The 12,877-nt window shown below is 40.9% G+C and overlaps 1 protein-coding gene across 2 annotated transcripts in view; it reads left to right on the forward strand.

The window, feature by feature from the left end:
- Nucleotides 1–10,781, forward strand: part of JAM2 (junctional adhesion molecule 2) — an 84,156-nt gene extending 73,375 nt beyond the window's left edge. For both annotated transcript variants that reach the window (XM_065913462.1, XM_065913463.1), the window contains exons 9-10: nucleotides 3,109–3,151; nucleotides 7,698–10,781. In XM_065913462.1, coding sequence (XP_065769534.1) covers nucleotides 3,109–3,151; nucleotides 7,698–7,730 — 76 coding nt within the window. In that variant the 3' untranslated portion in view covers nucleotides 7,731–10,781. The remainder of the gene's footprint in view (nucleotides 1–3,108; nucleotides 3,152–7,697) is intronic.
- Nucleotides 10,782–12,877: the final 2,096 nt, after the last annotated feature.

Below are 12,877 nucleotides of genomic sequence, written 5' to 3' on the forward strand. Positions count from 1 at the left end.
AATGTCATGAACCTCCGTCCATAGCTCTTCAGGCACGCTTCAGATCTAATCCCTTGAATCTGTTTTTCACTTCCACTATATAATCTATATAATAATAATTAAGGGATTTGATTTGGGTCATATCTGAATGGTCTAGTGGTTTTCCCTACTGTTTCCAATTTAAGTCTGAATTTGGCAATACAAGTTCATGATCTGAGCCACAGTCAGCTCCCAGTCTTGTTTTTGCTGATTGTATAGAGCTTCTCCATCTTTGGCTGCAAAGAATATAATCAGTCTGATTTTGGTGTTGACCATCTGGTAATGTCCATGTGTAGAGTCTTCTCTTGTGTTGTTGGAAGAGGGTATTTGCTATGACCAGTGCGTTCTTTTGGCAAAACTCTATCAGCCTCTGCCCTGCTTCATTTTGTACTCCAAGGACAAAATTGCCTGTTACTTCTGGTATCTCTTGACTTCTTACTTTTGCATTCCAGTCCCCTATAATAAAAAGGACATCTTTTGGGGGTGTTAGTTCCAGAAGGTCTTGTAGGTCTTCATAGAACTGTTCAACTTCAGCTTCTTCAGCATTACTGGTTGGGGCATAGACTTGGATTACTGTAATATCGAATGGTTTGCCTTGGAAATGAACAGTGATCATTCTATTGTTTTTGAGATTGCATCCAAGTGCTGCATTTCAGACTCTTTTGTTGACTATGAGCTCTACTCCATTTCTTCTAAGGGATTCTTGCCCACAGAACTGGATATAATGGTCATCTTAGTTAAATTCACCCATTCCAGTTCATTTTAGTTCACTGATTCTTAAAATGTCAGTGTTCACTCTTGCCATCTCCTGTTTGACCACTTCCATTTAACCTTCATTCATGGACCTAACATTCCAGGTTCCTATGCAGTGTTTCTCTTTACAGCATCAGACTTTACCTCCATCACCAATGACATCCACAACTGGGTGTTGTTTTTGCTTTCGCTCCATCCCTTCATTCTTTCTGGAGTTATTTCTCCACTGATCTCTAGTAGCATATTGGGCACCTACTGACCTGGGGAGTTCATCTTTCAGTGTCCTATCTTTTTGGCTTTTCATACTGTTCATGGGGTCTCAAGGCAAGAGTACTGAAGTGGTTTGCCATTCCCTCCTCCAGCGGACCACATTCTGTCAGGCCTGTCCACCATGACCCGTCCGTCTGGGTCTACACGGCATGGCTCATAGTTTCATTGAGTTAGACAAGGCTGTGATCAGTTGGTGAATCTATTCTGAATCTATTTTGAACAATATGCTGATTGGATGTGGGCTCTGAGAAGAAGAAAGAAATCAGAGATGGCTTCAAGGCTCTGGAAGGATGAAGTGTGAAAAGTTTACTGAAGTGTGTAAGGTTTTGGGAGGAGTATGTTGGGGAGTAGGGTTGAGGGTAGGTGGAGACCTCAGGAGTGCTTTGGAATTTTCATATTTGAGATGCTTGTTATACTTCCAAGTAGAGATAATTAGTGAGTAGCTGAGCACATGAATCTGGGATTAAGGAAGCATCTTGACTGGAGTTAACCAGGGCTTCCCTGGTGCCTCAGACAGTAAAGAATCTGCCTGCAGTACAGAAGACCCAGGTTTGATCCCTGGGTCAGATCCCTGCAAGAAAAGAACAGCAACCCACTCCGTATTCTTATATGGAGAATTCCACGGACAGAGGAGCCTGGTGAGCTACAGTCCATGGGGTCACAAAGAATCAGACACAACTGAGCGAATAGCACTTTCACTCTTCTTAACTAGAGTTAGAAATTGAGGACTCATTGGTGCATGAGATCTGTATGAGATCACCACAGTCTCCAGTTTATGTGCAGCTGGTTTGTCACTGTCCTCCTTGTATGAATGGAAATGGCAGACCCAACCTGGAGCGTATGGGCATTCTTCTCTTCTCAGCCATCATGGCTTCAAATGCCATTGATTTTCTGTGCCTAGACTTGCTCCTCAACGCTGGGCTTTGAGTCCCATAGCATCCCAGGGCAAGTCCAGGGTGAGGTCCGAGTTAGCAGGGCTAGCCATAATTAGTTCCGGGGTGACCTTGGGAAAGCAGAGTAGCCTGATGATATAGCCACAAACCCCAGGCAATTGTGAAGACTCCTGCTTTTATTAAGATGGAGAGTAATTGTAGGGAGGGTTATGAACAGAGGGGAGACATCATCTTATATATGGAGAAAGGCTGACCACACTACGGTGAGAGAGGTTATTATCTTTCATTGAATCACAGTGTGTCTATTAACCCAGGAAGTAATCTGGGAGAAAATATCTTTATTCCTAGATACGTCTCCTATTTGTCAAATCTCCCTCAAAATGTGTTGGATAATGAATTGGATGTTGCATTAGCCTGCTAGAGCTGCCTTAAAAGTGCCATAGACTGGTGGCTTAAACAATAGAAATTTATTGTCTCACAGTTCTGGGATCTAGAAGCCCAGACCTCTTTCCTTGACTTAAAGATGGCACTGTCCCTGTCTTCACATGGGCTTCCCTCCATCCATGTTTGTGTGTAAATTTCCTCTTCTTATAAGGATATCAGCCATATTGGATTAGGGCCCACTCTAATTAGTTTAGTTAATTTAATTATCTTTTTAAAGACCCTGTCTTCAAGTACAGTCACATTCTGAGGTACTGGAGGGAATTGGGGCTTGAACCTATGAGTATTTGGTGGGAATACAATGCAGCCCTTAACAGATATCTGAAACCATAGTCACTGTGTAAAACTTTTTTTCCATGGAAAAAAATGAAATTTGAGGTTGTAATGATCAAGCTTTCAAAATGTTAAATCTTGATGAGTTGGTGAGTTAAAAGTTAGTAAGTCTGTGGTTTGCATATTCTGCAAACTTTGTTAGTATCTAGCCTGAGGCTACAAGTAGATACACAGGGCTTCACACAAACTGATATATTGTTGCATGCTTTCCTCTGTGAATATCATCTATAAATATGAGAAATTCAGTTAGGAGTGCTGGGCGTTTTATACCTGGCTAAGATACATGTTCTTCTTCCTGTTAAGAAACATGTATGGAGGTAACATTAACTGAAAGAGGATGTGTATTTTAGAATTGGAAGCAATAATGTAGTAAATGTCCTTTTTTATATTCCACAAACAGGAAGAGTAGTTCTGCATCTAAAGCCACTACCATGAGTGAAAATGTGAGTATTTTTAAAGCATATTTATAGAACAAATGTGTTTAGGGAGTCGGGCAGGGAAGTGAATTAATTGTATGGAGTTGATGGATTTCTGCATTTAATATACCCTGTACCTGTGTCTACCACTGGTCTTTATAAGGAACTAAGTAAATGTCAGCTCCCATCCCCTGCCCGGGATGGCTGCGTTTGGAGAGCGATGGGGCTTTCCCATCCCATTACTTTCTGTCCTGGTGTTTTCTATTGCTAGTCAGCCTCCTTAGCATCATTAGACCTGGTATTGTCAGCTCCATTTTAAAGATGAGGAAACTTTACTATATTCATTGATTAGCTCTAGTAATTTTCTGGTAGAGTCTTTAGGGTTTTCTATGTAGAGGATCATGTCATCTGCGAACAGCGAGAGTTTCACTTCTTCTTCTCCTATCTGGATCCCTTTTACTTCTTTTTCTGCTCTGATTCCTGTGGCCAAAACTTCCAACACTATGTTGAATAGTAGTGGTGAAAGTGGGCACCCTTGTCTTGTTCCTGATTTTAGGAGAAGTGCTTTCAATTTTTCACCATTGAGGGTAATGCTTGCTGTGGGTTTGTCATATATAGCTTTTATTATGTTGAGGTATGTTCCTTCTATTCCTGCTTTCTGGAGAGTTTTAATCATAAATGGGTGTTGAATTTTGTCAAAGGCTTTCTCTGCATCTATTGAGATAATCATATGGTTTTTATCTTCCAATTTGTTAATGTGGTGTATTACATTGATTGATTTGCAGATATAAAAGAATCCTTGCATTCCTGGGATAAAGCCCACTTGGTGATGGTGTATGATTTTTTTAATATGTTGTTGGATTCTGTTTGCTAGAATTTTGTTAAGGATTTTTGCATCTATGTTCATCAGTGATATTGGCCTGTAGTTTTCTTTTTTTGTGGCATCTTTGTCTGGTTTTGGAATTAGGGTGATGGTGGCCTCATATAATGAGTTTAGAAGTTTACCTTCTTCTGCAATTTTCTGGAAGAGTTTGAGTAAGATAGGTGTTAGCTCTTCTCTAAATTTTTGGTAGAATTCAGCTGTGAAGCCATCTGGTCCTGGGCTTTTGTTTGCTGGAAGATTTCTGATTACAGTTTCGATTTCCTTGCTTGGGATGGGTCTGTTAAGATCTTCTATTTCTTTCTGGTTCAGTTTTGGGAAGTTATACTTTTCTAAGAATTTGTCCATTTCTTCCAAGTTGTCCATTTTATTGGCATAGAGCTGCTGGTAGTAGTCTCTTATGATACACTAACAATGAGAAAACAGAAAGAGAAATTAAGGAAACAATATCGTTCATCATTGCAACAAAAAGAATAAAATACTTAGGAGTATATCTACCTAAAGAAACAAAAGACCTATACATAGAAAACTATAAAACACTGATGAAAGAAATCAAAGAGGACACAAATAGATGGAGAAACATACCGTGTTCATGGATTGGAAGAATCAATATTGTCAAAATGACTATACTATCCAAAGCAATCTATAGATTCAGTGCAATCCCTATCAAGCTACCAGCAGTATTTCTCACAGAACTAGAACAAATAATTTCACGATTTGTATAGAAATACAAAAAACCTCAGATAGCCAAAGTAATCTTGAGAAAGAAGAATGGAACTGGAGGAATCAGCCTGCCTGACTTCAGACTCTACTACAAAGCCACAGTCATCAAGACAGTTTGGTACTGGCACAAAGACAGAAATATAGATCCATGGAACAGAATAGAAAGCCCAGAGATAAATCCACGAACCTATGGACACCTTATCTTCAACAAAGGAGGCAAGGATATACAATGGAAAAAAGACAACCTCTTTAACAAGTGGTGCTGGGAAAACTGGTCAACCACTTGTAAAAGAATGAAACTAGAACACTTTCTAACACCATACACAAAAATAAACTCAAAATGGATTAAAGATCTAAATGTAAGACCAGAAACTATAAAACTCCTAGAGGAGAACATAGGCAAAACACTCTCCGACATAAATCACAGCAGGATCCTCTATGACCCACCTCCCAGAATATTGGAAATAAAAGCAAAAATAAACAAATGGGACCTAATGAAACTTAAAAGCTTTTGCACAACAAAGGAAACTATAAGTAAGGTTAAAAGACAGCCCTCAGATTGGGAGAAAATAATAGCAAACAAAGCAACAGACAAAGGATTAATCAGAAAAATGTACAAGCAACTCCTGAAGCTCAATTCCAGAAAAATAAATGACCCAATCAAAAAATGGGCCAAAGAACTAAACAGACATTTATTCAAAGAAGACATACAGATGACTAACAAACACATGAAAAGATGCTCAACATCACTCATTATCAGGGAAATGCAAACCAAAACCTCAATGAGGTACCATTACACGCCAGTCAGGATGGCTGCTATCCAAAAGTCTACAAGCAATAAATGCTGGAGAGGGTGTGGAGAAAAGGGAACCCTCTTACACTGTTGGTGGGAATGCAAACTAGTACAGCCGCTATGGAGAACAGTGTAGAGATGTCTTAAAAAACTGGAAATGGAACTGCCATATGACCCAGCAATACCACTTCTGGGAATACACACCGAGGAAACCAGATCTGAAAGAAACACATGCACCCCAATGTTCATCACAGCACTGTTTATAATAGCCAGGACATGGAAGCAGCCTAGATGCCCATCAGCAGATGAATGGATAAGGAAGCTGTGGTACATATACACCATGGAATATTACTCAGCCATTAAAAAGAATTCATTTGAATCAGTTCTAATGAGATGGATGAAACTGGAGCCCATCATACAGAGTGAAGTAAGCCAGAAAGATAAAGAACATTACAGCATACTAACACATATATATGGAATTTAGAAAGATGGTAATGATAACCCTATATGCAAAACAGAAAAAGAGACACAGATGTACAGAACAGACTTTTGGACTCTGTGGGAGAAGGCGAGGGTGGGATGTTTCGAGAGAACAATATTATCTATGGTAAAACAGATCACCAGCCCAGGTTGGATGCATGAGACAAGTGCTTGGGCCTGGTGCACTGGGAAGACCCAGAGGGATGGGGTAGAGAGGGAGGTGGGAGGGAGGATTGGGATGGGGAATACATGTAAATCCATGGCTGATTCATGTCAATGTATGACAAAACCCACTACAATATTGTAAAGTAATTAGCCTCTAACTAATAAAAATAATTGAAAAAAAAAAAGATGAGGAAATTAGGACACGCTTCTCACAGGATGACAGTGGCCACACTGGGACCCACGTACCTTTATCTTTGTCAGCTTGACTGAGCAGATGGCCCCCAGCAGATCTGTGGGTCCAGACTCTCCTGTACTTACTCAAAGCTCTTGTAAATTTAAGGAGTATGGAATGTCCTCTGCTTTTGCAGAAAGGAACATTTCAGAAATCCTTGAAAAGATGCAAGAATCACCAAACTCAGATGGTTAAGGGAACATAATTTGGATGTTCAGAACCTCATGTACTTTTGATTAGTAAGCACTCCAGTGGAGCAGTTAATACGATCATTGCTCAGATTTTGTAGCTCTTTGGATGGCTATTCAGTCTTCTGGACTAGCTTTCAGGAATCCAGTGGGAGGAGGGAGGTTTCCCATGTTTTTGAAGTCGAATTCCTTGCTTGACAAGTGGAGTGCTGCGTCCTTAAATTCCTTAGTACATTCTGCAGGGATTCACTTAGGTTTCCTTTCAGTAGAGCTTGGGGTGGGGCATGCACATCAGTTTTTTAAACACTTCAGTGACTCTAATAGACACTAACCTTTGAGGCCTACGTACTCACCCACAGAGTTTTTCCTACCAAAGATTTTAAAAACTGTCTACTCCAGAATCTATCATGGAAGTCACTTTATTTTGTGGTTTACAATACCGAAGCCTGTTGTTCCATAGAAGACAAGCAACATGGAACTCCATATTTGCTCCTGTAATTTGTAGAAAATTACTCCTCGAGTGTGGAATAATCTCATCCCACCAAACAAGAAGAGATGCTTGGTGGCTGAGTTGGAAGAACAGAAGCCTCACTCTTTTTCCTGGTCTTCCTCTCCATTGCCTTCGTCAGCTGAGAACTAGTGTCTCCAGTTCGAGTTCTGCCCAAGAGCAGGGTTTCTCAAACTTGGCACGACCGACATGTTCTTCTAATTCTTAGACAAGAATTTATATAAGAAACAACAGTTTCTTCTAAGGCTTGTCTAATTAATTGTTGTGATTTCACATAATTCTTTGTTGTGGGGGGCTGTCCCGTGCATTGCAGAATGTGTGGGAGCATCTGACCCCCACCAGCTCTGTGCCAGTAGCATCCTCCTAGCAAACAAGATTTCTCCTGCTCGGATCCCCATTCCTACTTCTTTATTCTTTAGGAAAAGTTTCAGAGATTTGTCTCCTAATATTTAATTGCCCATAAAATAGATGTAATTAAATCTGTTTGGTTTGTACCTGCAAGATTCTCATCATGGGTATATCTTTGTACTTGTAAGATTTCTATATTTCTTAATATATGAATTAATGCATCATATTTAAACTTGATTTTTCTTTCTCTTCCTAGGATTTCAAGCACACAAAATCCTTTATAATTTAAAAGAATCCTACCTTGGCGATACACCAAAACCACAGTTGTTGCACAAGTTATTGAAAGATTATAAAACCCTGCTTTGTCTTACATTTGTGAAGAGGTACATGAGGATATGAAATTGGTATTGCATTATAATCTGTATGACTGCTAAATCACTTGAAATTTTTATACAAATAGTTCTGTGAGCACCTAAAATACAAATCTGGCTTCTTGTGTCTTGACAGAGGTACAGGAATCAAAATACTTTGTAATATTCTGGGGCTTTCGAAATGTTAAATATCCTAACTTCTAGCAAAAGTTACTAAAATGTATCATTCTGGTTGTGAAATTAATCCAAAGAGTATGAAAATATCAACTACATGCACCCTCTGTGAGAGTGTGACTTAGAGGGTTCAGAAAAATACTCTGACAGACACAAAAGGAGCCTCTGGTCTCATTCCTGCCAGAATCCTCCTTTTCCTCTTATCTAAGCCTTATTCTGCTGCTTGTTTATCACTGGTCTAGTCACAGAATGGTGGCAGAATGTTCATACCCAAGGATTTCACTCTGTGTGTACTTTCATTTCTGAGAATCACAAGCAACATGAAGAAAAATACATAATACCAGAGCTCACTCACCTGGGTGTGTCCTTGATTTCTTCATTAAACATCATTTTGAGAGTCAAACACAAACCCAAGTGTCTTATTTCACCCTCAGAGCTGGTTGTTGCCATTTCCTTCCCCTGAGACTCCTTTGAAGGGGATCAGTGACCTTGGCATCAGAACTCACCACTGGAGCCGATGCGCATAACCCTGTCGATACCTGTCGTTGGGTGATGGTGACTTCACATCTGTCTCTAAAAACCAAGCAGTGAAATTTTGCATTCAGCCAAGTGCCTTGCTGTTATGGCCAGCCCTCTGCCAGTCCTTCTTATGGCAAAGTCAGGGATATGGAGGGAGGAGTGGTTGTCTAACCGGTAAAATGAGATGAAACAGCTTGAGCTCCCTGTGGTTCTTGGCACCCAGTGCCACACTTGATACACAGAAGACACAGGAGAAATTAAATGAAAAAATGGGTCTGATCATCTGGTTTCTCAACTGACAGATCACGAAGACCTCCAGCTAGTGTTACAAAGTGAAAATTCCAATGATCCGTGTAATAGGAGAGCAGTTAGATTGTGTTAAGAACATAATCATCTAGAACTTATTTTGGTTATTCAACTCATATTGACAAAACAATATGGCTAGGGCATTCCCAGTTCTGGGAAAATCTAGATGAAAAGGTTCCTCACTACCTTTGACAATTTTGAACATGGTTAAGTTGCTTTTGGACAACAGACCCTGGTGACTCAGATGGTAAAGAATCTGCCTGCAGTGCTGGAGATCTGGGTTCAACCCCTGGGTCGGGGAGATCCCCTGGAGAAGGGAATGGCTACCCACTCCAGTATTCTTGCCTGGAGAATTCCATGGACAAAGGAGCTACAGCCCATGGGATCCCAAAGAGTCGGACATGCCTGAGCGACTAACACTTTCACTTTTCAAGCTGCTTTTAAAGGAATCCACTCTTTTTGCCCAGCATGTGCTAAGTTGCTTCAGTCGAGTCCAACTCTTTGAGACCCTAGCAAATCCCTAGGATTCACTGGACTGACGACTGGATTAAGTACTCACCAAGAGCCGAATATATGCCTGGACACGTCCCTAGTCTGTGACATTCAGTGATTCTCACCAGAATTCTCACCCTCCCAACATTTTCTGTGAAGGGCCAAGAAGTAGACAGTTCAAACCATACAAGGCCATATGGTCCCTGCTACAACTGCCTGGACGTACTCAGCTCTGCCATTTTTCATGCCATTGGAGCATGAGAGCACCCATAACAATAAATTTTTTAAATGGTCTCATTTGTTTATTTCAGTAAGCTATTGAGGTTAGCAATATCAATAACCTCAGATATGCTAATGGAAAAGAGTGACACCACTCTTAAGGCAGAAAGCGAAGAGGAACTAAAGAGGCTCTTTGATGAAAGGGAAAGTGAAAAAGCTGACTTAAAACTTAACATTCAAAAACAAAGAACTTAGCATCCTGTCCCATCACTTCATGGCAAATAGATGGGGAAACAATGGAAACAGTGACAGATTTTACTTTCTTGAGCTCCAAACTCACTGCAGATGGTGACTACAGCCATGAAATTAAAAGACACTTGCTTCTTGGAAGAAGAGCTATGACAAACCTAGACAGCATATTAAAAAGCAGAGACACCTTACTTTGCTGACAAAGGTCTGTCTAGTAAAAGCTATGGTTTTTCCATTAGTCATGTATGGATGTGAGAATTGGACCATAAAGAAGGCGGACTGCCTAAGAAATTGATACTTTTGCACTGTGGTGTTGGAGAAGACTCTTGAGAGTCCCTTGGACTGCAAGGAAATCAAACCAGTCAATCCTAAAAGAAATCAGCCCTGAATATTCATTGGAAGGACTGATGTTGAAGCTGAAGCTCCAATACTTCCGCCACATGATGCGAAGGGCTGACTCATTGGTAAAGACCCTGATGCTGGGAAAGATTGAAGGCAGGAGAAGGGACAACAGAGATGGTTGGATGGCATCATTGACTTGATGGACATGAATTCAGCAAGCTCTTGGAGTTGGTGATGGACAGGGAGGCCAGGTGTGCTGCATGCAGTCCATGGGCTTGCAAAGAGTCGGACACGACTGAGCCACTGAACTGACTGAATGATAAACAGCAAGCCGTCGGGATCTGGCCGACATGCAGAGTTTCCCAACTGCTGGTGGACAAGCATTAAAAACAAAAGATTTCTAATTCTTAGAGCACTTTTTGTTTCCATAAAGTAAAATTGTGTTGCATAAAGGTTAGGGCTCTAGAATCTAACAGCAACTTTTGTTTTGTTTTACTTTTATCATTGACTGTTGTAACTAGATTTATTTTTAGTGGGGAGTTTAACCTAACTAAATCTGGAACAATTGTCTTTCAATACAGCCTTGCAAAGAGCTTCCTTTATTTCACAGTTGGTTTTGTCTGATTAGAGTCTACATTAAAAATAGCAGAATGTAAAAAAAAAAAAAATAGCAGAATGTTTTCAATTTTTTAGCCCATTTAATGGTGCAGGGTAAGAGTCATCCACCTATTGTTCAATGAAACCCAGGAAACTACTCCCTCTTACTGTCTGTAGCTACAAGGCTAAAGCTTTAGCTGCTCAGGATGAGAATCTTGTGTCTCAGTCTGGGTACGTGCCAGCTTCTCCAGTGCTAAAAAAAAATGCTCTGAAAATAAAATGCCGGAACTATTTATTGAACACTTCATATATGTCATGGAGGCTGGGGTGGATAGAGATGAGGGTACATGAAATCGCATTCCCCTCAACGATTGTATAAAAAGAGGACACTGTCCTCATTTCACAGATGAGGAGGCCGAGGTGACCTGAGTCAGTGACTGCCGAGTTTACAAAACCAACTGAAGAGGCAGGGTCAGTGTGACCCAGGTCCATCTGGTCCAGAATGTTCTGCACAAGATGTTTTTTCTCTGCCCCAGCATTCCTTCCTTTTACATCCTCACATTCTTCTCTCCAAGGACACCTTCCTTTCATCCTCAGTAATCTCTGACCCATCCACTTCTGTCTAGTCTCGCAGCCTGTGATGCTTTGTCCTCCTACCCAGGTTAGACTCATGATGGGGAATTCCCTGGTGGTCCAGTGGTTAAGACTTGGTTGGAGCTTTCACTGCCAAGGGCCCTGGGTTCAATCCCTGGTCAGGGAACTAAGATCCTACAAGCCACATGGTACAGCCAAAAGTTTTTTTAAAAAGCTACAAATCCATTAAAAAAAAGTTATGGTGAATCATTTTATCCCCTCACCAAAGATACTCAAATCTTTAATCTTTTTTTCAAGACTGAAGCTGACCATGATACATTTAAATTGTATCACTACCACCCTATCTTTAATCATCATTTTTAATCTATTTATTCACAGACTCCATCATTCATTGGCACACTTTTAACTACTTTTATCTCCTGCTACTATTGCATACCTTTTATCTTCTGGTATCTTCCCCCCTCCATCGCTCCCTCTCCTCGTAGCAATTTCAGTCTCACCGTCCTGAAGGTTCCTTTGTTCCCTAGTCTCCCACTCTCCCACTCCATCAGTCAGTTACTGCCAGATTACTCTCTTGAACACTGTCAACTCCCTTCTGCCCTTTGTCCCATCCCATTACTAAGCTTTCACTCTTTTCCTTTACTTAGTCTGACTGAGGTCTAATCATCTGAGCCTGAAATTCCAAGTGTTAAGTCACTCAGTTATGTCCCACTCTTTTTGACCCCATGAACTTGTAACCCACCAGGTTCCTCTGTCCATGAAATTTTCTAGACAAGAACACTGGAGTGGGTTGCCATTTCCTTCTCCAGGGGAATCTTCCTGACCCACGGATCAGATCCAGGTCTCCCGCGCTGCAGTCAGATTCTTCATAGTCTGAGCCATCAATTGGTCACAAATGAAATTCTGAGGTACCCCCAGTCCACCCACACCCACGTTGTCGTAGTCACCCCTGCCTCTTCAGTTACATGGTCCACCGTCCTCTTTAGTTGCCTTATGCACCCATCAAACTGAATTAAGGTCATTTTATCTTAACAGCCCTTTGTTTCTCCTTTACTTGGAAAGCTGCTGATTCTCCTAATCACAGGGTATGTGAATTCTTGTTACTTCAGGACACAGTTCAAATTCCACCTTCTCTGTGAAAACTCTCCTTGCTCAAAGAAGTTTCTTTCTTCTCTGAATTTCCATAGCATTTGATTGGTTTTCTTATGGCACTTCTTGATTTCCATTTAATACAGTTATATAGGTACACCTCTGGCATCACTACCAATTTAGAAGCACTTTGAGAAAAGAACCATGTTTTATGTACACCTTTATAAACCCCAGAGTATTTAACCATTAGGGCCTTCCCTGGTGGCTCAGATGGTAAAGACTCCGCCTGAGGTGCAGGAGATGGGTTCAATCCCTGAGTCACGAAGATCCCCTGGAGAAGAGAATGGCAACCCACTCCAGTATTCTTGCCTGGAGAATTTCATGGAGAGAGGAGTCTGGGGGCTACAGTCCATGGGGGTCACAAAGAGTCAGACATGACTGAGTGACTTTCACTTTCGAGTACTGAATGAATTTTTAAAGATCA

This window comes from Muntiacus reevesi, chromosome 21, assembly GCF_963930625.1.
Source record: "Muntiacus reevesi chromosome 21, mMunRee1.1, whole genome shotgun sequence".
NCBI lineage: Eukaryota > Metazoa > Chordata > Mammalia > Artiodactyla > Cervidae > Muntiacus > Muntiacus reevesi.